General features: G+C 45.3%; 1 protein-coding gene across 1 annotated transcript in view; it reads left to right on the top strand.

The window, feature by feature from the left end:
• Window positions 1-26194, top strand: part of LOC147882390 (uncharacterized) — a 40516-nt gene extending 14322 nt beyond the window's left edge. Inside the window, exons 5-7 of the mRNA XM_087400551.1 lie at window positions 24744-24884; window positions 25221-25421; window positions 25571-26194. Of these exons, the coding sequence (XP_087256677.1) occupies window positions 24744-24884; window positions 25221-25421; window positions 25571-25858 (630 nt within the window). The 3' untranslated portion in view covers window positions 25859-26194. The remainder of the gene's footprint in view (window positions 1-24743; window positions 24885-25220; window positions 25422-25570) is intronic.
• The last annotated feature ends 1234 nt before the right edge of the window (window positions 26195-27428 follow it).

Below are 27428 nucleotides of genomic sequence, written 5' to 3'. Positions count from 1 at the left end.
AAAGCGTGTGGCGTAAGCTTCTTTACTAGAGCTCGGGGTAGCTTAGGTGCTTGATGGGCAACTTCATTTGGGCTGGTTCCGATGGCACTCGAAACACCCGAGCTAGGGTGGTATGGTAGACTGTGATCGCGCCACAAGCCCAAGGGTTTCTTGGCATCATTGATCCAAAGATGCAGAGTCTGCCTCCTCACTGCTGCTCTCCTCGCTCCCTGCTGCTCTCCCCGCTCCCTGCTGCTCTCCCCGCTCCCTGCTGCTCTCCCCGCTCCCTGCTGCTCCTCCTGCTCCCCTCCTCACTGCCCCCTCCCTTCCCTCCTGCTCCTCCTCCTCCCTGCTTCTGCTCCTCTCCCCACTCCCTGCTGCCTCTCTCCCCGCTCCCTGCTGCTCCTATAAATGCTGCTGCTCCTCTCCCCGCTCCCTGCTGCCTCTCTTCCCTCCTCGCTGCCCCCTCCTACCTGCCCTCTCCCCCGCACTGCCCCCTTCCCCCGCGCTGCAGCCTCCCCCCCCTGCGCTGCAGCCTCCTCCCCCCCCCCGCACCTGCTGCTGCTCCCCCCCCTGCTGCAGCCTGCCCCCCCCCCCCCCCCCCCCCCCCCCCCGTACTTGCTGCTGCTTCCCCCCCGCTGCAGCCTGCTGCTGCTTCTCCTCCCTTCTCCTTCCCCTCTCCTCTACTCCTCTTCTCCCCCTCTCCTCCACTCCTCCTCTCCCCTATCCTCCCCTCCTCCCCGCTGTCTCCTCTCTCTCCCTTCTTCTTCACCCTCTCCTTCATCTGGATTACCCCTATTCTCTTATAGGGGTCTCCTAGGTTTCAGGAAAGCGGACGGAGTTTTTATTTTTTGTGTTTGAATCGGCCAACACACCTCGATTGACGAATGGGTTCCCATTCAGTCAATCCGTCTCCGCTTTCCGTGAGAACTATCACTTTTTCAAAAGACGAGCTACAGCAGTTGCAAAAGGATTTCGAACATGAGTGTTCCACGACTCTCTTCGCACGCATTCATGGCTCACACCCCTCCAGGTCACAAGCTAGAGATTGGATGCTATCGACGCTTCCTCAGGACCTCGCCCCCCACCTCAAGGATGTTCGTTTGTTGGGACGGGGTTTCTTTCAAGTGTGCCTAGATTCCCCGGAAGTCACGAGAGACCTGCTACAGGCCGGGTTTCTACTTCTAGGCTACAGGAGGATCTTTTTGTTTCCTTTTCAACTGGGATTTGACCCAGTTGAAGAGGACAAGCAGGGAGTTTCTGTTTTCATCAGGTTCCCTGGTCTTCCCTCAGTTTATTACCGGCTTCTTTCAGTCATTGGCGAGAGGTTTGGTGTGGTGGCAGAGATCGGCGAGCCCTCTTCGGCTGTTGAGGCGGTTAGGATGGACGGGGAATCGAGGTTTAGGGTCATTGTCCAGGACCCCAATATTTCAGATGACCACATCATGCTACAGTGACCCGATGGGTCTTTCTTCCGCCAGAGATTTGAGGTTGCAGGTCGGCAAGACCAGTGCAGGATTTGCAGATCCTCGGGGCACTTCGCCAGAGATTGCCCAAAGAAGAAAAAGAGGCCCACAAAGCAACCAGCTCGTACTAGCTTACGACAGAGAGCTGGAGCAGGACCTACCGCTCCACAGACACGGCCTCAGACACGGGTTCCCCCCTCTCCTAGGGCTACTCGAGTCCCTTCGGCACCTCGCGCCACCTTTGGCCCACGGTGGGCTCCGGTCGCGGCTAGGCCCTCTACTCTAGTTCACTCCTCCACCTCTTCGGAGGCTACCCCCTTGGAGCCTCAGGAGAAGAATACTGTTCAGGAGCCTTGTTAGACTCCACCCTTAGATCAGGCTATGCCTTCCTTAGCAGCGCAGGTTGTTGGCACCTCGTCTGCACCACTTTTTGATGAGGATCTAGTACAGGTGCCTCCCTCCTTAGACAGAGGGAAGGGGGTTTTACATTCTCTTCCTGCTTCGGTTGGAATCCTTCGTACCCCCTCCCCAGGACTGGCTCAGCGAAACTCATTTTCCGCTTTGGAGGACCTCTCTAGCCTTTCAGATGATGATTTTGTACCCTCTACTTTTGGAGAGCCATCGGCACCCCTATTGAGAGATCCTTCTCTCTCTCACCTGTAGACTTTCCTCCCCTCGGACCTCGTGTGTATGGCAGGAGATCTGCTCTAGTAGAGGCTTCTGTTTCTGCCATTAGGTCGGGTAAGGTATTCCAACCCACTTCCTCCCGCCGATCAGGATAGCCAGTTGGAATATATTGGGATTGGGCGGCATCCCTCATCGACGTCGCAGACAGTTGATCAGGAATCAGCTCCATCCAAGTGTTTCAGGTGGTTCCCTAGACATTCTTTTTCTTTAGGAACACAAACTGGATATCAGAGATTGCCCCAAGGCAGGTAAGTTGCTCTTAGGCCGGACTTTTTGGCTTCCTGCCTTGGGAACCAGAGGAGGTACATGCATTTCAGTTTCAGACTCTATTCTTTCTATGGTCATTGGACACGGTACCATAACCCCCTCCAGGGCCCAGTGGGTTTTACTTCTGATTGACGGACGTAAGGTTTGTTTCCTCAACCTTTATGCTCCGAACAACAGAGGGAACCGTGTTTTGTTTTGGAAAGAGTTGCTCTCGTGGGCTGACATTGTGGATTCATGGATTATTGGAGGTGACTTTAACATGGTTGAAGCACCTTCTGATAAGAAAGGGGGCAGAGAAGGTGGTATCCACTCCCTTGAGAGAGCAGGCTGCTGGGATGCCTTCTTGTTCAGGTTCAGTGGCAAAGATGTTTGGTGAGATGATGCATTTCTTGTTCAGTCTCAGTCACTTTTGTTTTCTTGGTCGAACCATAGGGTGCAGATGCCTATCCATGCTCGGATTGACAGATTCTATGTGGGTGACTGGGCTCTTGATAGAGGGGGGACAGTTTGCATTGCACCTGGTGTTTCCACTTCAGACCATTTTCCGTTAATTTTGTCCATTTTAGAGCCTCATCTGAGAGGACGGTCTCACAATATCAGGATCCCAGACGCCTTATACACGGATGAGACTCTCACAGAGGCAGTGTTGGAGATCTGGGTTTCTCATATGCAGGGGGGGTGGCCGGTCCTCCACATGTGGCCACAACACTTGCCAGTATCAGCGACTTCTATCACTCTGTTGCTAGTGCTCGGCGAGGTGAGATACTCAGGTAAGAGATCGGTATCCGCCGGCATTTGGCAGCCCTTCAGAGGGAGGAGCAGAAACGACGACCATCAGATGCTTGGATACAGGAGCGCCTTGCTGCAGCAAGGGCTCACTTGTAGACCTTGCTTGATCAGAGAGTAGAGTATGCCTTCCATGCACGGGAGTCCTTTTGGATACAGATGGGAGGGAGAGTGAATAAACACTTTTTCTCTACACTTTGCCGCATATATAGTAGAGAGAGTGTCAGGCAACTTATTGACTCTGATGGCGTTTTGCAGTCCCATTCGGAAACCGTCATGCATTTAGCGACAGTTTTTTATACCTCCCTTTTTTGCGCAGATCCGAACTCACAGGCCAGAGAGGTGGCTAGAGATGAAGTTTGGCAGAGTTTACCTGTGTTGGTCACCCCAGAGATGTTATGCTCACTTGATGCACGCTTTACCAACACAGAATTCAAGACTTCTCTCTCTGCCCTTCATAAGGGCAAACGCCCTGGTTTCGATGGTCTTACTCCTTTTTTTAATAGCCTTTTGGGATATGATAGGTGATCATATTACTTCAGCCCTGCAGGGCATTTGGGACTCGGGTGAGATGCTTGACTCACTGACCGAGGGACTCATTCACCTTATCCCGAAAGGTGGCAACATGAATTTTGTATCCCATTGGAGACCCATCACTCTTTTGGGCACTCTTTACAAAATCCTTGCCAAGGCGATCAGCATCCGACTACAGTCCCTTCTCTACGCAAAGTGGGCAGAGGCTAGTAGTTTTACTCTTGGACTTCGAGAAAGCCTATGACAGAGTAGATTGGGGTTTTCTTGAGGGCACTCTTCTACGGTTTGGATTTTCAGATGCTTGGATCAGAGGGGTGGCCTCCCTTTACAGATCAGCCCACAGCCAGGTTTTGATTGGAGGGGTGAGGGGTGACAGGTTTCAGATTTCCATATTAGCAAAGAATGCCCATTAATATGCAGCAGCAGGCTGCTGTAAATAACCCTGTTCAAGAGGGTATACAGGCTGAAAATCAGCCAGACAATTTTGCCAATGATGCACCACTGGATATGCCAACAAATGGCGCTGTAGGACAGCCAAATATGGTGGTACAGCCACCCGTCATGCATGATGAACAGGCTAGACAGCAGCCTAATACAGAGCATTTTGTTAGGAGGAGCACCCGTGTACAACGGCCTCCTGACAGGTTTGTTCCAGGAGCCAATAATGTGGCTGATTTTATCATGCTGACAGATTGTGGTGAGCCTTCCAACTTCAAGGAAGCTATGGGAAGAACAGAGAAAAGGAAGTGGGAGAAAGCCATGCAATCAGAAATGGACTCCCTACTTCAAAATGATACATGGGACTTGGTGCAGCTACCTGCAGGCAGAAGGTTTTGCCATGCAAGTGGGTTTACAAAGTCAAAGTGGATTCAAATGCTTTACCGAGATATAAGGCCAGATTGGTTGCCAAGGGATTTAAGTAGGAGAAGGGCATTGACTTTGATGAGATCTTTTCCCCTGTAGTCAAGATGACTACTTTGAGAGCAGTGTTAGCTCTTGTTGCTCATAAGGACATGGATTTATGTCAGATGGATGTGAAGACTGCTTTTCTTCACGGAGATCTCCATGATGAGATCTACATGAGTCAGCCAGAGGGATATGCTCTTAAATGGAAAGAGCAGCTTGTGTGTAAGCTCAAGAGGAGCTTGTATGGACTCAAGCAGGCGCCAAGAGAATGGTACAAGAAGTTTGATGCCTTCATGCAGTCCCAAGGGTATCATAGGTGTGAGACCGATCACTGCTTGTACACCAAACGGGCAAAGGATGGCAGTTTGATGCTACTCATTCTATATGTGGATGACATGCTGATTGCCAGCAAATCTCAGCAGGAGATTATTGCTTTGAAGAAGCAACTACATAAGTCTTTTGACATGAAAGACTTGGGTGATGCAAATCACATACTAGGTATGTGGATTACTCGTGACAGGTCTAAGGGACTTTTGTTTCTGTCACAGGAAGAGTACATTGGCAAGGTACTGCAGAGGTTTAAAATGGAAGGGGGGAAGTCTATTAGTACCCTGTTGCCTCCTTATTTAAAACTCAGCCGTAAGGACAGCCCCAGATCAGATGATGATAAGGCTGAGATGGCCAAGGTTCCGTATGCATCTGCAGTTGGTTCTTTGATGTATGCCATGGTTGCCACTCGTCCGGATATTGCTTTTGCGGTGGGAGTCATCAGCAGGTATATGGCAAATCCAGGCAAGCGGCACTGGGAAGCAGTGAAAGGCGTCTTGAGGTATCTCAAGGGTACCAAAGACTTGTGCATATGCTATGGTAGGCAGGATGCATTGGTGCATGGTTTTACAGATTCAGACTATGCAGGAAATGCAGATAACCGGAAGTCTACTACCGGTTATATTTTCACATTTGCAGGAGGTCCTATATCATGGGTGTCTGGGTTGCAGAAATGCATTGCACTGTCAACCACTGAAGCTGAATATATTGCAGCCACTGAGGCTTGCAAGGAAGCAATATGGCTTACTCGGTTGGTGGGAGATTTGGGCATTACAGGAGATATGCCAGTTTTGCATTGTGATAGTCAGAGTGCTATCATGTTGGCAAAGAATCCGGTCTTTCATCAGAAGACCAAGCACATAGATGTGAAATACCATTTCATCAGGGAGGTACTGGAAGATAAGCGGCTTGAGCTTGTGAAGGTGCATACTGATGATAATCCTGCAGATTTGCTCACTAAGAGCTTGCCAACAGAGTGGTTTGCACATTGTCGCCGCATCATGGGATTAGGATGAGACCATTCTTATTTTATGGTCTTGTATACAGTAACTGTATATTGCTGTAATTTTTATTCTTTTCTCCCCTTTAGACACATTGGCCTTTAGGTGGGAGGTTGTTGGGGTAAAGGCACATTGCCACCCTTTAAAATGTTACGACCCCTATGACTGTCTTAAGACAGTCATAGGGTGAATACCTAATCCTAATAAAACCTTTGAGTTTGTGGTGTGGCTCAACACATTTTACACACCCACACTCCTTGTGTCTCTGTCTCCTATCGTTCCACTCCCCCCCCTTTCCCTCACATGGACATCTCTCCAGCACAGCAGTTTGCCCCAGTACTAGAAAGTATAAGGAAAAAGCTCCTAATCTGGAGCTCTGCCAAACTCGACCTTGCATCTAGAGTTGTGGTAGTGAACCAGGTTCTCTTGGCCACCTCCTGGTTTGTGTGTTCTTGTTGGTGTCTAGGGATTGCATCACTCAGCTCAACAGACCAGCCATGAATTTTTTATGGAGTGGACTTGATGGCACAGCAAATGTTGCAGCAAGGGTAGCCTGGGAGACTATTATTCTCCCTACATGTGAAGGAGGTCTTAATGTCATTGACCCGGACTTGCAGTGCAGGGCATTGCTTTGTAAGGTGGTGGTGAGGGGACTCATGCCTGGATAGGAACCTTGGAAGGATTTCTTTTTTGGACGCATTCAGGCTTGCACACCAACCTTGGGAGATGATTGGGTGGACAGCCCTCGTTGGATTTTCACATCAGCCCCTCTCAGATCTCCTGCCTCTCCTCTCATGACTGCCATCCTGAAAGCTTGGGGGAGCTTCAGGAACACTCTTCGAAGGATTCCACCTTCTACCGTTGAAGAGATTGATAGGTAGCCGATCATTTGGAATGATAGTATTCTTGACGAGCATGCCAGACCATTGGGCACTTCCCATTACATGCAGTGGTCTAAATGGGAGAGAGGCCCCGCCTACACAGTAGGCACTTGGAAATCTTTTATCAGGCTACCTGAGGATCAGAGACTGTAGTCCGTGAGTCACCTAAGAGGGGTAGCACGCAGGATTCAGCAGATAGATGCAGCCATCTCGGTGGAATGGATAGTTGAGCTGCCTATTACTTCCACCACTTGGATGGGGGCTTTTTCGAGGACATCAATTCCTTTACAGGTGATCGCTCTCCGAGGTCTCGGGGAAGACGCACTGGTCTTTGATGTTGGGGACGGAGGTTTACTTTCTACATCCAAGGATGGCATTCTTCTTGAGGTTGCCTTTCAGCCTGTCAGGATTGCTGGTTTTGTGGACCATGGAGCGGGCTTGTAGTGGTACTTAGACCCTGACCCTTTGCTCTTGGCCTTGGGATCCTGGAGGTTGTGGTTATATGGAGGTGCACCTATTAGGTGCTTGCAGTGGGACCCAAGAGAGTGGGAATGGATAGATCATGGGCACCGAGAGAGGAGGATTCCCTTCTTTCGTTTCACGGTTGGTAATGCCAGGAAGTTTCAGCTGAACAGTAGGGGTTGGATTCCCTCTAGAGCCTCCCATTGGGAAAGCTTCTTCATCACTGCAGATTTGCGTAGAAATTTCTGGAGGCGGCTCTGGAAATCCCTCAGAAATAGAAAGATCACTCTTTTCTTTTGGCTTTCTATTCATGGAGGGATTGCAGTGAACCTGTGGAGATCACGATTTGGGGCTGATTCCACTTGTTCTCGATGTCTTTCTGCAGAGGAGTCAGTGCGACATTGCCTTTGGGACTACGGTCAGGCGAGGACTGTTTGGAAAGGGGTTGCTCGGATACTCAGCATCTTTCACACTTCCCCTTTCTTCATGACTTGGGGCTCGGTCGCATGGTTCTCTCTGACCGGGCCCCAGGTGTTTTATGAGGGTGAGCCTTCTTCTTGGGCACTCTCGGTCAGCCGGTAGGTGATAGAGCCCTGCTCTTTGCAGGATGTACCACTTACTCCCTTCAGAGCTTCTCATGTTTCAGTGGACACCTCTTGAGAGATTTTGGCTAGCATTTCCTCTTGGCACATTTGGAGAGCCAGATGTACTGAGGCCTTGGATGGCACCCAGATACACCCATTACAGGTGTTCATGGGTATTTGGACTGACACGGTTCACACTTTGATAGCCATATGGGCTAGCATGCAGGGCCCTTCACGGGCAGCCTTTTCTAGAAGGACTATATTTCTTCGAGTTTGGAGGGGTTCTCCCTTTTTATCGGAGGTTTCTACCGGATTGAGATGGCACTATCAGCCTCAATCCTTTCTTTTTGGCTCTTGAGCTTTTCATGCATTGCATGATGTATCCCGTATGGAGCTTGCTCTAACGGTTTTTCTTTAATACTTAATAGAAGTCTCTTTTTGCCCCAAAAAAAAAAAGATGCAGAGTCTATAGAGCCCTATTGGGCAAGCTGGTGATATGGGGTCTCACTTGAAGCTCTTGTTCTAGCAAGGGCTTCTCAGGAATACCCCTCGCACAGGTGGCCAGTGGTAGTCATCCTATAGATGGATTTTCTCCTCAGCTTCACTCTTGGGGAAGGACTCTCCCTTGATGAGAATTTTGAGAGTCCTAACTCTAGGTCTTATTCGGGCCAGCCCCACGTGCCATGAGGAGTTTGATAGGCAACCGATCATGTGGTACCCAGAGGTACAGATTTGGAGGGGCACACGGGTGCATGCTTAGCACATTGGATCAAAGGACACATATTGGCTGGTAGCAGTGGGATACCGGCCTTTCGAGGTCTTTTGGGACTTCCAGCTTTCTATGGATGAAGAGGACAGGGAGCATGCATCTGCGCACATGAGAGAAAGCAGGCGCTAGGGCGACAGAGATAGATGTAGTGATACGAGACTCGTGGTGGGAGGGTTTGAGCATCATCTGGACCCCACATTGTTAGTTTGGGTACTTCTTTAGGACCAGTGTGCCTCTTAGGGTACAACTCCTTTAGTTGACATTGGTTTCTTTCGGTGCTGGTACTATAGGGTAGGTGAGGGAGGCCTTATGGAGAGAGAACGGTGGATGAGGAGGCTTTGGATGGGCTTGTCTAGCAACGGATCAGAATTGTGGGCCGCTTGGGCAAGACCTAGATGATTGACCCAGACTTGGTTCTTTGAGATTGGGAGGGAGTACGCTGGAGACTTTGGTTGTGGGAGGGTTGCCCCCTTATGGATATTCAGTGGGATCCAAGGGAGTGGTTTTGGCCTGCTCGAGTAGGGCACTCAGATAGAGTGGAGGAGGTGCCCTTTTTCTCCTACATGACACGTATTGGCCGATGCCTGCAGCTGGAGGCAGTAGCATGGACCCCATTGAGGGAGCGACATTGGGTAGAGCAGCAGGTCCACTGAGAGGTCATCTCCCATTCCTTGTCAAACCCTTGGACCAGCTTGTGACCACTATTTCTTTTGGATGGTAGCCCACGGAGCCCTGCCCATCAGCCAGTGGTCAGAGCAGATGTAGGTGAGACTTCAGAGGCCATTGTTGCATAAACGGAGTGACATAGACGGTTCCTCACTGTCTCTGGGGATCCCATCAGCACAGAGGATTTGGTCAGTAGCTTTGAGGATAGTGGCTAGGACCCAATGGATGGAGAGAGAGTTCACTTGGGGGATGGTCGCTTGGCTGGGCATTTCTCAATCGATCCCAATACTCCAGCCTTTCGGAGTCGGGGTCAAATTGTGGCCAAAATCAAGGCTCGACACCTTGGGCAGAAGATTGTGGGTGGGAGACAATAGCTAGCATCACAGCCTGGCATATGGGTCACTCGCTGCAGTCTAGTGATGGGAGGCCGACCAACTACTCCGGCATCCACTCTTGTTGCCATTTGGCAGCACATCATATACACCCTACGTGCCATTTGGGAGCGTGGGCTGCTGAAAGGTGGGAATGTTTCTGCAAGGCATGGCCTACAAGCATTTTCTATATCCTCACTGCGAGAGGTATTCGCTGGATGTATAGTCCACCCTGGTTGTTAGCCCCTATTCTAGAGATTTCCTAGGCTGTCTGTTGGGTTCTTAGGAAACAGGTTGGCCCCTTTCTGGCGACAACCATCTCTCTTTTCCTTTTCCCGGTCAGCACTGTTTCTAATTGAATTTTCTACTAGGTGTGGCAAGAGTGGGCTGTAAGCTGTTGGAGTTTAGGTGGTCACCTGCCCATCTGTGAGCCCCCAAATCAGGAGTGCATGGGAATGTGGACCAGGTTCAGCCAGTTGACACATGGGTTTGTGTTTGAGCCTGCTACATGGGCAGTACTAACAGAGAAAGCAAGGATGCCAAATGGACAGCACATGGGCTGCCATTTGGGCAGCAAGCACACAAAGCATAAACAGAAAATAGGGCTGCCACATGGGCAGCTCGTAGGTTGCCATGTAGGCAGCACCCTAAGATGTACCTGGCTGCGCGGAGGACTTTGGAAGAGATTTGGAGCAGCAAAAGTACATGGAACCTTGCCGGGAAGTGCCGCGATGACAAGTAGTAGGCTCTGGAGATGCTTAGCAATTGTACAGACATGTACAATGAAACGAACACTGACTAATCTCTCAGCCTTTCTGTCGATTCGGTTCTGAGATTCACAGGCGTAGCCTATCTCATGGATCACATGCTCACAAAAGATACGTAACTTTTATTTCCTTCATGCTTGTCCACAAGCCCTCAGTTCCCTAGATGGTTCCCTCCTGCCACATGTCATCATTCTGGACCTTTAACTTGGTACATCATTTACCCCTCTCTTGGGGCACCATTAAAACATTTGCCCCTTGGCATTTTTACACATTTAGGTGCACCTAGGCCTTAGCACTCAGAACCACCTAGTCGATGCCAATACACCCTCACCTAGGACCTTGGCAGTTACTTCCCTTGACCATTTTATTTACACACATAAAATATTACAGAAGTCGGTCCTCTAAGGGAAAATGCCCACCGACCTTTCCGAGGTCATGCTATCTCGGCTAGAGCATAGCATTCCTTCCCTCTTCAAGCATTAGCGTCCTCGATGATGAAATCTGGGAACACTCTCCGTAACTAGTATACGGATTCCCAAGTAGCTTCCGATAGAGGTAGACCATGCCATGCAACCATCACCATGGGTATCTTCCGATTGCGCACTTGCATTGTTGCTCGGTCCAAGATTCTTGTCGGTTTGCGTCTTGCATTATCCTCTATCTCCTGAACAAAACCACACCTTCGATTAGTGAGTCAACTGTATGCAAAAATTTCTTTAAACGAGAAACATGAAACACTGGGTGCACCTTACACCCCTGTGGTAATTCTAATTTATAGGCTACCTTGCCTATTCTTTTTAGAATCAGCCATCGTCCATAATATCGAGGTGATAACTTAACACACTCTCCTACAGTCAAAGACTTAGAGTGTGAAGGAACTCTGAGAAAAACTTTTTCTCCTTCCTTAAATTCTTTAACGGATCGATTTTCATCTGCATACGCCTTAGCTCTATCCATAGCTTGGCGGATGTTAGGTCTCGCAAGTGCTAGCATCTCCCGCATCTGAACCACAAAGTTCGTGGCACTAGGCACTTTCTGAGGTACTCCAACTATAGTTGGATTTGCTGGCCTATAACCATAGTTCAGTTCAAATGGACTGAACCCTGTAGAGGAATGTTTTCTATCATTGTAGGCAAACTCCAACAATGGCAACCACTTGTCCCATGTATGTTGCCTTAATGACACATATGCTGTAAGCATATCCTCTAAAATTTGGTTGATTCTTTCTGTCTGACCATCCGTTTCTGGATGATCCCCACTACTCATTCCCAACTCAGTTCTTAGTGTCTCAAATACCACAATTTAAAAATGACCGGTAAATTTGACATCTCTGTCTGACACTATGGATCTGGGTAATCCATGCAGACGAAATATATGTCTAATAAACAAATCCGCCACTTGTGGGGCACTAACAGACTCTCTAGTTGGAATGAAGTGAGCCATCTTGGTAAGACGATCAACCTCCACAAGGATAGAATCATATCCACCTTGTGTCGTAGGCAGACCTACAATAAAGTCCATGGAAATTCTCTCCCACTTACTTAGTGGTATCTCCAAGAGCTGTAAAAGGCCGGGTGGCTTCACGCGCTCTGCCTTACTTACCTGACACGAAAAACGTGTCACATATTCATGAATATGCTTTTTCATCTTTAGCCAAAAGAAATCTCACTTCACGAGATCATACGTCTTCTCGACTCTTGGATGTCCTGCACATGGGCTATCATGGCACTGTCGAATGACTCTCTCCCTGAGATCATTCTGATTAGGTACTACTACCTTGCCATTTCTCTTCAGCATACCATCCCTTATGGCATATCTTGCATACGTTTGGTCTTTTCTGGATGCCAGGTCATCATTTTCGTTTTCCCCGGGTTTTAACACATGAGCCTTAGGCCATAGACTCTGGACAAACTCGTCCACCTTTTGAGTTTCTCTTATCATGACACTAGCCTAGTTATGTCCATGCGTGGCATAACATTCTCCCCCCCTTAAACAGAGAAGGACTGAGACATAAATTCTTGGATTGGCGTCGAAGAGAGTCAACACTTTCCCAAGTGCTATACTCATTTGAACGATCTTTCCACCTAACCTTGAGCTCGGGAACAATCTTGTCCTAAGTAGTCGTTCGCTATAATCTAGAAGGCATTTTGGTTCATGGGGTACATAAGTGAATAGATCTTCTAATCTTCCTCAGAGATGAGGTTATCTACAGCACCCCAAGCCTCTTCAAGTAAGACTGGATATGGCTGAACTCCTTCAAGTAATTGCAACTTGTAAGCCATCTTTTTAAGGATAAAAAATGGGCCACAATAGCGATGAGATACCTTGTACAAAGGGCCAATGCACATTACTTGTGAATCTTTTGGGATTCTCAAGTAAACCCGTTGACCTTCTGAGAAAATTTGAGGTGTCTGCTTCTGATTAGCATAAGAGTACGCTCTATCTTGAGCACTTCTTATGCCCTTGCTAACTGCAACATATGTTATTGCTGTTGCAACCAATCAGTAGCAGAGCTCACCTTGACATTTTGCAAGCGAGCTACCCAAGGGGCTCTAGGCTGATATCCATACATCAACATGAATGGACTGTTTCGGGTTGCTGAATGCTTAGCACTATTGTAAGCAAATTCCAGCAAAGGAAGTCAGTCTTCCCAATCAGACTGCCTTGCGGAGACATAAGCTTGCAACATGTCTTCCAAATTTTGCTTAACGTGCTTAGTCTGTCCATCAGATTTTGCATGATCAGCCGAATTCATGCTGAGATGAGTATCCAACTTCTTGAATACAGCCCTCTAGAAATGCCTAGTAAACTTAGCATCTGTGTCACTGACTATTTCAGCTGTAAGCCATAAAGACTATACAACTTCTCAACAAACAAGTGAGCAAGTTGGGTGGTTGTGATAGTCTCTCTTGTAGGTATGAATCGAGCCACGTTGGTGAGTCCATCAACGATGACCCAAATTGCATCATGTCCACGAGAGATGCGTGGTAAACATACCACAAAATCCATGGAAAGACTTTGCCATTTATTCTGAGGCATTTCCAAAGGATGCAACAATTCTCCTTGCCTCAATTGCTTAGCTTTATTGACTTGGCATTGTTGACAATTTCGAACATAGTGTTCAACATCAACTTTTAGATTAGGCCAAAAGAAAGTTCTTTTGACTAGATCCAAAGCACTTTGTACACCCGGATGTCCGGCACTAGGACTGTCATGACATTCAAACGAGGTACGAAGCCTCGTATCTCTTACACCGGGTACATAGACATTGCCCTTTCGAAAAAGCAGACCATTCTTTTTTTTCCCCAAAAATATTACTTCATTAAGTATGAATGAAAACCGCAAGAGAATTCAAAGCTTACAGCAAGTCTACTTCAGTGCATGCCTATAGGTAATTATTATGCTTCATAATAGAAATCACTCCTGCCAGGGCTTTACCAGCCCCGTACAGCTACGTACCCTTATGTACTGATGCACCATCTGTACTTGCTGGAAACCCTGCGCAATCAGGCTGCTGCAGGTCCCTGATGTCCACATGTCTGCTCCGTACTGCCTTCACCACCAGGAGCTCCACGACTTGACAGGTACTCCTCTTGTGTATGCTATGAGGTGCTGCCCTTGTGGCAGCCCCTCTCCATTTCCTTTATTATCTGAATGATGCCCACGTGGCAGCCAGTCTGCTCCCCATGTGGCAACCTCTCAAACCCTCGATTCACCCCCCTCCCCCCCCCTGCTCTCCTCATATGGGGGCGGGGAGGTGACTTGACATGTAGACCTGTCACATCAATGGACTTATAGGCCTGCAAGGCATTTCGACACTTGACGGCCTCTTTGGGGTCCTATCACTCTGATATGTGCAAGCTGGAAGTTCTCATAAGTATCAAACCATAACATGGAAACTTGATAATGTTAAATATAAATGGAAATTTTTAATACACACATTGGTGAGGATGACCTTTTCTTTATGGTTGGGAAAGGTGCATATAACTTATGGTATTAGAGTATCCAAGTTGCTAGAAGCCTCATGCACTTGAGAGCACAAGGCTACAATGCATTAAAAAATCAGCTCAAAGAATGTCACCAAGATTTGAGGTGATTAGAATTCCTAGCTCTCTTAGAAGACCTCATAGTATACGTAGACATTGAACTCTTGCACTTGACATGCTTGCTGATTTGTGTGGGCAGCTACTTCTCCAGTAGAAGAAAACATGGTCTACTGGCTAAGACACCAAAGTCGGGTCTCCTTGACACTTTGGTTGCCAAGTTTACTGTTTGCAATTTTCCATCCTGGTAGTTTCTCACTCCTCTTGCCACAGTGCATCTATTCTCCCCCATGTTCCAACATTTGGTATCAAACATCTTTTTGCGGTATGAGGAGCAAATCATACGGGTGGACGCAAGCACCTACAACTCTTCATTGCCACAGAATCTGACACAACCATTTGGACAGCATCCCTGAAGCTTTTCCAATCTTGTGAGAGGGAAGATGAAGAAAACGAGTTTGATGAAAGTGTAGAAGTACATCATGACATGCATGAAAGAATAAACCAGCTCAGAAAGAGCCAACAAAAATCCAGGGTGGAGGCTGAAAATGTCTCAACCTTGAAGGAGAATCAGAGAAGAAAGGAGATCCCCTTCAAACTCTGAAAAAGATATCCCTCCTAGCAGTAGCTGCTATCAAAGATCCCTGCATGCTCGCCCAAATGGCCATCAAAGTGTGTATAGTATTAGTCCATATACTGACCGTAGTTTGAGAAGGGTGACATCTGGCCCTCCGAATATGCCAAGCTGAAATACTATCCAAAATCTCCCAAGATGTGTCTACAGAGGCATGGGCAGCTCTAAAAGGAGTGAAAGGGACATCTTGGAGGAAACATGACTGCACAAGATGGTGTCGTATGAAGAAGGCTGTGTTAGAATTATAGATATAATTCAGCAGTGACCAATGTAATTTAATAAGCTAGTTAGGGGCACTTTTCCCTCTTTCAGAGGTTTTTTCCCCTAACCGCAGTTAGTCCACTAACTATGGTTAGTGACTACTAAGGTTTTGTCACTAGGACAAAACCTTCTCTCTCTCCTTCGGTTGTAATCTCTTACACTCTTCTATTGCAACTAAGCTCTCAAGCTTTCAGCTCTCAGCTCACTCTCTTGCTCTCTCTCTCCTCAAATCTTACATTTGGTATTAGAGCAGGTTCAAGAGCTCCGTGCTCCGTGCTCCCTTTAGCTCCTGCTCTCAGTCTCGTTGAGCGCCTGCAAGCTCCTGCTCCATCGCCATCGTCGTCCGTACCTGCTTTGTACGTCTGTTTCGTACGTCCGTACAACTAAAGTGCATGTACTACACCTGCTTCATCGCCGTATAGCCTGCAGTCTCGTACGGATGTACAACTCGTCGCCGTATAGCTGCTCGTGAAGAACTCCCGTACAACTCCTGCGTTGCCTTCCGTACTGTTCCGCATAGCTCGTCGCCGTATGCCTGTACTTCATCGTACATCTCGGGTACTTGCTACCACGATCTGCACTTCTGTACTGCGCTGTACTGTTTCGCAGATCCGTATGTCCGTATTGCAGATCTACTCGATCGTATTGCACGTGTGTCTCCGTACGACCGTACAGTCCATGACCGTACACTCCAGTCGCAGAAACCGTACCTGCAGATCCGTACAGGGTTTCCTTCATCTACCGGTGATCCTTGACATTTGCAATCATTTGGGTATTTTCGGGTTCGTAGTTGCTTGTGAAGCAGACATTTGCAGGCAGATTCAGAGGTTTAGCCCAAAAATTTGGGGCTTTCTGCTGAAATTGCAAAATTCAGGGCTTTCTGTGCTTTTGCCCCTTTCTGGTTGCAATTTCAAGCTCGAATTTTGGGGCTTTCAGTTTTGCAGTACAATTTCTTGCAGAAATTTGGGGATTTTGTGATTACACTGCAATTTCGTAGTGAAATTTGGGGCTTTTGCAGACAGAGCGCAATTCTTGCAACATTTGGGGCTTTTGATCAATTTGCCCCTTTCTGGTTGCAATTTCTGGCCTATTTTGGGGCTTTTGTGTTGGGAGAGCAATTTTGGAGATTTCAGTGCAAGTGTTTTGCAGCACTTTTGGCAGAATTTTGAGAGTTTTTGATGCTTGGACAGATTTCTGACAGTGCAAGTGCAGAAATCTGAGTTACATTTACAGCCAGTGCTTGGCTGTGTGTTTTGGGAGTTGTGCATTTCATTACCAGTAAGGGAATTCAGTTTTGTATCTGCTGAAATCTCTTTCTCAGATATGGCCCAGCAAAATTAGAATGATTTCCAGTTCTGTGGTCTTTCACAGGAAGACAAGTTGGATGGTACCAACTACTCCCTCTGGAGTTTTATGGTATGCAATATTCTGATTTCTCGCAATTTATGGGATTATGTGAATGGGGGTGAGATCCGACCAGCAGGTATAGCACCTAATACCCCTCCCCAGCAAGGAGGTGGAAGAGGTCGTGCACAGGGTGCAGCTGCAGGACAAGTTGTTGGTGCAGCTATAGCCACTACTCCAGAGCAGAAGAGATGGGATTCACGGGATGCCTTAGCTTTGTCATGCATCTCTCTTTCAGTGAAAAGATTTATCATTCCGCATATCTGGTCGTGTAAGACCTTGAAGGCAGCGTGGGATATCTTAGAAAGCATGTATGCAGCACGGAATGATGCAAGGGTATCTTTCTTGAAAAGAGAGTTAAGTAATACACATATGGAAGAGGGTGACTCCATGTCAGTCTACCTCACAAAGCTACAGGATCTCAGAGAGCAATTATTGAACATTGATGAGATTATTCCTGATTTAGAGATGATTACCACCACTTTGAATTCTCTTCTTGAGACTTATCTCAGCTTTCATACCTCGCTGAACTTATCATTGAAGGGGGGTGCAAATCCTCTCACTTTTCATGAGTTGATAGGACTTCTGCTTCAGGAAGAGCAGACCAGGAAAAACTTGGCTTCACGTGCAGGTGAACAAGCTATGCTCTCAAAGTTCAAGTCAAAAACAAAGGGATAGGCAAAGACATCAGTAAATCAGCCTTCCAATGGGTCAGGACAGCCTTCACAAAAGGCTAAGAATGATGCAAGTAAGCCCAAGAAGAAGGTTTTTTGTCATTACTGCAAAAAGCCAGGTCGTCACATTGCAGAGTGCAGGAAAAGGCTTGCAAAAGAGAAGAAAAACAGCTCCGGTATGGCTGTTTCAGATTCAGCTCCTCATGCATATGACAGTGGGGATGCTACAGCCAACTTTGTTGGAGAGGATTATGCCTTTTTATCTTGCATTTCAGATTCTAGGCTGGCTGCTCCAGATGCTCGGGATAGTACAGCCACTTGTAATGATGAAACATATGCCTTTTTGACTTGCAGTTATAATCCTTCCATGGATGCATCAGTTTTCAGTGTCAATGAAACACTGAATACTTGGTATTTTGACAGCGGTGCCTCCAAGCATATCACTTCTAGGAAGTGTCTCTTCACTCCCTTGCATCCACCTCCCGTTGGTAAGAAAGTCACTTGTGCCAACAACTCGTCACATTCAGTACGTGGTACAGGAGAAGTTGAGCTTACCGCCATTGATGGCTCAGTTTTCAGACTTTCAGATGTCTTGTATGTGCCTGGTATCACCAAGAGTCTCCTTTCAGTGTCCACTCTTAACAGGGCTAAATTTCAGGTCATCTTTGAGGATGACAAATGTGCTGTCCGAGACAGAGAAAATGATTATGCCTTGAGATTATCTGGTACTCTGCTGCGTGGGCTTTTTCAGCTTGATCTTTTTGAGAAAAGAGCAGCCCATGCTCTTGCAGTTTCTACTCCTACTGCTGCCATGCAGAATGCAGAGTTATGGCATGCCAGATATGGCCACATGCATTACAACAGCTTGATGACACTTCAGAAGCACTCTATGGTTGATGCATTGCCACCTCTTGAGATACCTCCTCCACATGCCTGTGAAGGGTGCATTTTAGGCAAGATGCATAGATTCCCCTTCAAAAAGGATGGTTGAGTTAAAGTTGTCCGAAAATTACAGCTTATACACAGTGATGTCTGTGGTCCCATGAGGACTCCATCATTGGGTGGTCATCTCTACTTTGTTACTTTTATTGATGATTACTCCAATTTCACTTGGGTCTTTGGGCTGAAGCGCAAATCAAAAGTGTTCATGGTGTTTAAGCACTTTTCAGCTCATGGTTGAAAATGAAACTGGACTCAAGATACAGACATTGCGCACAGATAGAGGTGGGGAATACTTATCTGCATCAAAGGGAATACTTGTCTGCAGATTTTGATGCTTTTCTAAAAGGCAAGGGTATTGTGCATCAGCTCACACTGAGGCTGACCCCTCAGCAAAATGGCAAAGCTGAGAGGAAAAATAGAACTCTTATGGAGATGGACAGATGTATGCTGAAAAGCAAACACACGCCTCACAAATTCTGGCTTGAAGGTCTAATGTGTGCCAACTACATCTTAAATCGGTCTCCCACTAAGGCTTTGAAAACAAAAACTCCCTATGAAGTCTGGAATGGGCGAAAGCCTTCAGTGGATCGTCTCCGTGTCTTTGGATGCCTTGCATATGCTCATGTGCCAGTTGAATTTCGGCATAAGTTGTCAGATAAGGCAATTAAGTGTATATTTGTTGGGTACAGTGCAGAAAGCAAGGGGTACCGTCTCTACAATCTTGCTACACGCAGATCATTGTCAGTAAAGATGTGATATTTGCAGAAAATTCAGCTCACACTCGGGCTGAATTTCATATGCCTTCTTCTTCAGAGGATGTTTTTGAGGGGTTGCTACCAATTGCCTTGGGTTCCCCTGCTGATATTTATGATGCAAATCGGAAATTTACAGCCACCTCCCGATGCTTCAGTTCAGCCATAGGATGTCTTGCCACCTCCACAGGCAGTGGAACAGGTGGTTCAGCAAGAAATTGCAGACATACATGCAGCAAAAACAGTCCCAAACTGGCTGTTACAGACTCTCAAGGAGAGTAAGATTGATGCTCCATTACCTGGCAGGACTCGCAGTGCAGTAAGGCACATGGAAGGTGCTAATTCAGTGGAATCAGCATATGCAGGTACTCTTCTCGATGAGGAGGAGCCTGCAACATTCGAAGAAGCAAAGGACAATGTGCATTGGATGAATTGCAGTCCATTCAGAAAAATCAGACTTGGGATGTCATAGACTTGCCACCAGGTAAACATGCCATTGGTACACGCCATTGGTACACGATGGGTTTTCAAGGTGAAACGGAAGCCAGATGGCTCCATTGACAGATACAAGGCAAGGCTGGTTGCCAAAGGCTATGCTCAAAAAAAGGGCATAGATTATGAGGAGACTAAATCAGTTGGACATTAAAACAGCCTTCCTAAATGGAGACTTGTTGGAAGAGGTTTATGTCAAACAACCTCCAGGCTTTGAAATTACAGTAAATGCACTTCAGGTATGCAAGCTAAATAAAGCTTTGTATGGGCTGAAACAGGCCCCTCGTGCATGGTATGCCAAGATTCATGCCTTTTTGACCAGTAAGGGGCTGCACAATAGTCCTACTGAGAGCACCCTCTACATCAAGAAGGATGGGGGGGAAATTTTAGTCATCATTCTTTATGTCGATGACTTACTGCTCACAGGGTCCAATGAAGATAATATTGCAGATTTCAAAGCTGATTTGCAGACCAACTTTGACATGTCAAATTTGGGGCCGCTTCACTTTTATTTGGGGATCGAGTTCTCTCAACAGAGACGTGGCACTGTTATGTCTCAGTCCAAGTATGTGCAGAAACTCTTGGACAGATTTAACATGCATGATTGTAAGCCCATAGCCACTCCCATGGAGTCGGGGCTGAAACTCACAATGCATGATGCAGGAGAATCAATTGATGCCACATTTTACAGTCAGGCTGTTGAATGCCTCATTTATCTCTGCAACACTAGACCTGATATATAGTTTGCAGTATCTCAGGTGAGCAGGTATATGCACAGCCCAAACTATGCATTAGCAGGTAGTTAAGCGCATCTTCCGTTATTTGCAGGGCACGAAGTCTTTTGGCTTGTTATTTCCCAAGGGGGGTGACTTGCAGATGCATGCCTACAGTGATTCAGATTGGGCTAGTGATTATGACACTAGGCAGTCCATTAGTGGCAATTGTTTCTTTTTGGGTAAAGCTTGCATTTCCTAGCTGAGTAAGAAACAATCTATAGTGGCTACCTCATCATGTGAAGCTGAGTACAGGGCAGCTTTCACAGCAACAATTGAATGTGTCTGGCTGCGTCGTCTATTTGCTGATCTTCATTTGTCATTGGAGGGTCCTTCTCCAATTCTCACGGATAGTCAGAGTGCCATTGCAGTGGCAAAGAATCCAGTGTTTCAAGCTCGCACGAAACACATTGAGATTCACTATCACTACGTCAGAGAGAAGTTGCATGCAAGAGAGATCAATATGATCTTTGTGTCCACACATGACAACGTTGCAGATATTTTCACCAAAGCACTTCCACGTGAAAAGTTTGAGGCATTTTGCAGTGCCCTGAACTTATATCCGTTTGGTGATTAATCATCCTTGTTCATGACATTGGCACTGCAGGGGGGTGTTAGAATTATAGATATAATTCAGCAGTGACCAATGTAATTTAATAAGCTAGTTAGGGGCACTTTTCCCTCTTTAAGAGGTTTTTCTCCCTAACTGCAGTTAGTCCACTAACTATGGTTAGTGACTACTAAGGTTTGGCAGTAGGACAAAACCTTATCTCTCTCCTTCGGTTGTAATCTCTTACACTCTTCTTCTATTGCAACTAAGCTCTCAAGCTTTCAGCTCTCAGCTCACTCTCTTGCTCTCTCTCTCCCCAAATCTTACAGGCTGAATATGAGCCATGTCCCTTGAAAAACACATGATGACCAGTAAGAGACAACCATGCAACTGATCCCCAGGTCATAGAGAAGGGTGCTTTATGAAACATGCAAAGTATCCTAGCAACACCCTTCTAGATCATCCTCGCTTGTCTGCACTCCCGGAGGCAATGCTGAACTGACTCAGCTGCTATGTGGCATCAAGGACATGTAGGATCATCCTTGAACTTAGATCTCTACAAGTTCACTGTAATCCCTCCGTGAATAGAAAGCCAAAAGAAAAGAGTGATTTTTCTATTCCTAAGAGATTTCCAGAGCCTTACCACTATCGAGTCATGCTTCATAGTTGTGTTTAGTAGAAAACGAACTTAAATTATTATCAAAACACAATCAGGCTTCTCTACACACCAGAAAGCGTCACAGTCTCCAGATTGCAATAATTAAATGTTTCCAAAGTAGAACAAACACACTCATCATTAGACTCATGTAAATTTAATTAAGTTGAGAGGCAATCTTGACCATAGGTCCACGAAGATCCCCTTGAAGAGTAAACTACTTTCCATTAACTTGAAATTTTATTACACATGATTTCTGTAGTCAAGCTTTAGAGAAGGGTTCTTCGGAAAGAACCACTCCATTCCAAGCGATTATTGTTCCCCATGCTATCCTCCTACTCTACCATTCCTTGCAGCGATCATCTTCTAGTGAGCGATTTTCCTTCCTTGCACACGTAGTGGGCAGAATTGAAGCAGCTTGCAGTTTCAATCTTCACGATTATTTGGAGATGGAGAGCCACCGCAATAACAAGACTCCTTCCTTGGATTACTGTTTTGTGGAATTGGAGGACGAAATCACGTCAAAACTCATTCCACGAAGACCGGGAGCTATCCTTCAGGAGATGGAGAATTTGCTAGAAGAGCTTTGGGAATCTCTAAAATATTATAAGATTCCATAGAATCAGAAGTATGTTATTGAAGGCTCACACTAGAATAAGTGTCGAGAATGTGTCTTAGAAGCGCTGCGTCTAACACCATATTGTTTATAAGCATAAGAGATCTCTTACTTTCTTTGTACTCACCTGATTTTGGGATGAATTCGATAAATTGTTACTTGTGCTTACCACGAGGTTAACTCTTGAGTTTTTGACCTGCTTACTTGTGCTATGATTCTAAGACTTTTTTTGTTTGTTGCTTATAGACATGAGAACCTTTTGATTACCAACATAGGAACTCACCTATTTGGGGGTGTCTTAGATGTCTACAGCTAATTGTTCAATGAGAATCCTTTCATAGATATCTGAAATCTTATGGATCCCACGAGTCCAAAGTTTTAGGAAACAAGCTTAGTTTCTAGGTTTTGATGGGTATGGACAGATGCTTCGACCAAGCACTAGTCTCAAATCCTATGGATTTCGACGATTCTAAAGTTTTGGGAAACAAACTTAGTTTTCAGGTTTTGATCGGCATAGACATATGCTTCGACTAGAACACTAGTCAGGGAATTTTTTAAGTGCACAGATGTTGTCTATTCCCTAGACCAAGAGTTGGTCCCTAGTCTATAATTGCGTTATACTTTTCGAGGGCTTTTTTCAGTTTTGGGTTTTTGGTTAGTCATTTCCATTTACTATTTATCATAGTTTGCGATAGATCCACAAACTGGTGTTTTAGCAATCATAGCACGTGTGGGTGTGGTGTATTATGGTGGTATGGGATGCCATGATCCATCACATGTGTGGGGTTATGCCAGAGTATCCATATTTGTTTAGGATTGTGCGCCTACGAACACACGACTAAATTTCCTTTCTTGGAAGATAGGTTACTTATACAAACAATTACGAGATGCTAGCTTAAGTCATAATAATGTCTGTTGAAATATTGGTTCTTGATTCTCAAAGCTTCTTTGATATTGACCGCTCAGATTTCCTTTGAGTTAGGACCATAGGCTACACTTTTCGAGGTTGAAAAGCAAATATTTGACTTTCCAAGTCTTGGAAATGATTGGAATGGGTTTTTTCGAGTATTTGGTTTTCTCGTTGTCAAACTAACATCTTGAACGTCTAATACTAAAACTTTGGGATACAAATATCTGATGAACAAGCAAGCTGTGCCTTGCTTGTGATGGTTGGTTGGCAACTTAAGGATAAGTGCACACTAATCTGCTGAAAGGGCTGGTTTGGAATCTTAAGGGGCTAGCGCAGTCAGGAAGCAACCTTCACTTTTTTGGCACAGGTGACAATGAGAGACTTACTAATTCAAAATCGTTGTGAAACAATTGCATTTTTTTGTTAACCAAGGTGATAAACTAGGTTGGTTGGCAACTTTAGGATTGACGCACTAATCTGGTGAAAGGGCTGGTTTGGAATCTTAAGGGGCTAGCGCAGCCAGGCAGCAACCTTCACTTTTTTGGCACAGGTGAGAATGAGAGACTTACTAATTCAAAACCATGGCAAAACAATTGCACTTTTTGTTAATCAAGGTGAGGAACAGGCAGAAATCGAATGAGTGGACGGGGCTATCTCATGCAAGCAGATGTATAGTTTGTTCCCAACCTGTTGCTGTGGAATTCATTGATCCTGAAAACCAATCCTTCCTGTTTCAAAGACAACCCCTCCCATCCTGCAAAGGCATTTTCCATTGAATAGCTTGTTTGGAAAAGTTGTTCGAGGCATTACTGTGTGCTTGTTGGCAGTTCCATATTTGAGTCACTGCCAGTGTGAAATTTCCTGATTTAAGGTAGCTGGGTTAGTTCCCGAGTGGAGGGAGCAAGATGTTTTTGTGAATTTGTGTAGTCTTTGAATTTTTTTCTAAAAGAGAAATATGTAAGGAAAAACATTTTGGATTAGCAAGCAGAAGTGAATTGTGATTGAAACACACATCCAGACTCCAGAGTTTGTGAATCACTATTTTTATAGCTTGTGCAGGATAAAAATCAAGTTCGAGTAGTGAGATTGTGTAGTTCTTCTATTCTAAGTCTCTACTGCTCATTTGGGTCTGCAAGGGTGGAAACTTACAGCTAGGTAGTCTTATCTTGTCAACGTAGCAATGGTAAACGAGTTGGCAAGACAAGAATTGTGTAATACTTTTATTAACTATGAATGAAGTCAGTGCCTAAGTGGATTTTGGGTCTCTATTGTTCATTATGGTGTGCGAGGATGAAAAGTTGAAACTTACAGCTAGATGTCTTGTTTGTCAACTCAGCGAGGGTCAGCAGGGAAGGGAAACTGTTTGGCTCATGTTCGCATGGACAATTTTGGCGCAAAATAATGTGCTTTTTATTTCTGAAGGTCTAGACATTAACGTGTTCATTTGTCCATGCTGCTTATTTTATAAGTAAACCCCTTGTGAAAGAGTTGTAGAGGAGGTTTCTAGAATAAGTTTGTTCAGACTCTTTTATTTAGAGCTCAATCACTTAGCTAAAATGATTGAATTGTTTACATTTGTTGCAGGAAGGCAGCATGGGGCTTATCCGGGGTTGTGAGAAGTTTGATCCTGAAAAGGGTTTTAAGTTCTCCACTTACGCACACTGGTGGATTAGACAGTCAATCACAAGGGCCATTTCTGATCAGTCTCGAACAGTTCGCTTGCCTGTAAGGCATCTGTACCGTAGTGTGTATTCATTCTCGTGAGCTGTTCTGTAATGAGGTCGAAGCATTGTTGATGGGTTTTGACTTTTTTTTTTGAAAATAATCCCTTTATTGTTCTTGCACGCGTGAGATGAGTAACAATTTCAAGATTTGAGACTCGTCTAAATGCTTAAAAGGCTCTGCTCTATTATATGGATGCTGGTTGGTGGCTTAACTCGGACTTTAATTTGTATTTTGTATTCAGTTGGCCCCCAGTCACTGCATTGGTTATGTGTTTAGACAAATGATTTACTTGATTGTTGAACTAAAGCATCTTTCCCCTACCTTCTGGTGGTGCAGTCTCATCTTCTTGAACTTCTGGCTCGTATTAAAAAAGCAAGGAGGATTCTTTCTCAGGAGTATGAACGTGCTCCTCGAGAAAGTGATGTGGCGGAATTATTGGGAATGAGTGTGGAGAGGCTGAGGATGATTGCCAGGTCTACCAAGATGTGCAAGTCCATGGAAAAGCCTATTGGGAAAGACTTGAATGAGACCTTGGGAGTAAGTTTTGCAGACTTCTGTCTCCTACACGGGTTACAAGCAAGTGCTTTCTTAACTGAGGAAGTACTTGCCAGAGAGATATAATTTCAAGTTGCGAGTCATACATTTTCCCCCATGAGAATCGATATAATTGGGAAGCTTCCTTGTAGGATCTGGTTGCTGACGATTCAATGGAGACTGCCGAGTCAAAAATTGCAAAGATGCTGCTGAAGAAGGATTTGGATAAACTGCTGACAACATTAAGGCCCCGAGAGAAAGACGTAATAAAGCTGCGTTATGGCATTCAAGATGGGAAGATCAGGACTCTGGAAGAGATTGGCAAATTGTTTAATGTCACCAGAGAGAGAGTCCGTCAGATAGAGAGTAAAGCCATGAGAAAGTTGAAGCAAGCGGGCCATAGTGATTATTTAAAAGGGTATCTAAACTTTAATTGCTAATTTTGTGAGACCTTGGCAGGAAGAATTCAACATTCTAATGCCTTTGGCCTTAAATTTCTTGTTGTTCAGTTTAGACTACCCTTGTAACTTTGTTGTAGAGGAATCGACTTGCTTCTTGAGAAGCCAGTACAATTTGTAGCCTAAAATTTTGTAGCTACTTGCAGTGCATTGACCTCTCAGAACTGCTAATTCTGGTTCTGGGTTTGGTTGTCCATATGCTATACAGGAAACTCTTTGTTTTAAATCAGCATTCCCTGAGGTTTTTTAAAGTTCTGGGAAGCATGGCTCATTTTGAAGGACCTTTTATTTGGTGGCAATTTAATTGGTTGGCACAGTGTGCAGAATACAAAAACCAAAGAATGATGAGAGCGAATAAAGATCAGTAATTAGACTAGAAAATGGGTTTTTTGTTTAGTTGAGGGGGGGGTGGGGGGGTGCTACACAATGTTTTAAGATTTTACATTTTGATCATTACGATGCTTGTGTCCATTCTAGTATTTTGCAATCCCTATAGACATTGCAATTTCATTTCAAAATTTATTAGTCACTCCATTGTGGTTTTTTGAAATTTATTAGTCACTCCATTGTGGTTTTTTGCACCTTTGGGTTGCTTTTTGGTCCTTGCTAAGCACATGTTCTTACCATTTTGGATATCCCAAGGGAACATGAGTGAGAGAAAGTTACATGTTTTGACTATTGGACATTTGCTATGGCTTCTAATGATGTCTAATGGAGTCATGCTTGTCATGTGGGGTTGTTTAGATTCCTTTTTCAAGGAAATGCATGAAGTGTGTGTCATATGAATGATTCATGGATAGAAACAAGGAATATCTTCACCAATAAGCCCTTATAAAATAATAAAATCTAGCTTGAGTGGAGATGGAGGCTCACCATTCAACTAGACTTCGTCTATGATCTTCTAATAATAGTCTAAAAGGCCTCAAGAAACAATTACAAATGTAGCTTTGCAAGTGTAATATAATTTATTTTCAGTACATGCATTGCCTCAAATTGATTGCAGAGATAAGTCTTGTTGCACAATACTAAAAACACATGCAAATTTTTTAGACCTTTGAAAGTACCTTATACCTTATCAACCAAAATGTACTTTATGCAACAAGACTAGGGATATGACCTTGCTCCAATGGTCAAGGATCCACATGAGTGGACCATGTCTATCTTTTCGTTTAAAAGCTTTGGAGAGATGTGTGTCCCTTGTTTACTCCTAAGAAAGGATTGTGAACTTGTTGATCCATGGGAATTTACATGAGAAAGTGAAATCATAACCAAAAATCACAATGTAAGATCATAAACCAAGAAGAATCTATTTAACAAGGCTCTTCTTCATCTATAACATTAATACATGCTCCTTTTTAGTGCCATGTGGTTCACTCGTCCTTCTTATGTCTCTTTGTCCAAATCTGTTCCAAGAATAAAAATTCTCCTCCATTTTTATGTTTGGTAAGTAGGGTTTGAGCATATGTATCGATACACAACAATGTATTTTGGGGTGAGGAAAGGATGTAGATTCATGGAAATGGTTAAGGTTGGTTAGAAGTGAAACCTATTT

This window comes from Dipteris shenzhenensis, chromosome 29 (assembly GCF_047967505.1).
Source record: "Dipteris shenzhenensis isolate YYH24624 ecotype China chromosome 29, Dip_SZ_1.0, whole genome shotgun sequence".
Taxonomy (NCBI): domain Eukaryota; kingdom Viridiplantae; phylum Streptophyta; class Polypodiopsida; order Gleicheniales; family Dipteridaceae; genus Dipteris; species Dipteris shenzhenensis.
Note: the sequence above shows the minus strand (reverse complement) of the source record. Positions and strands in the feature narration are given on the sequence as shown.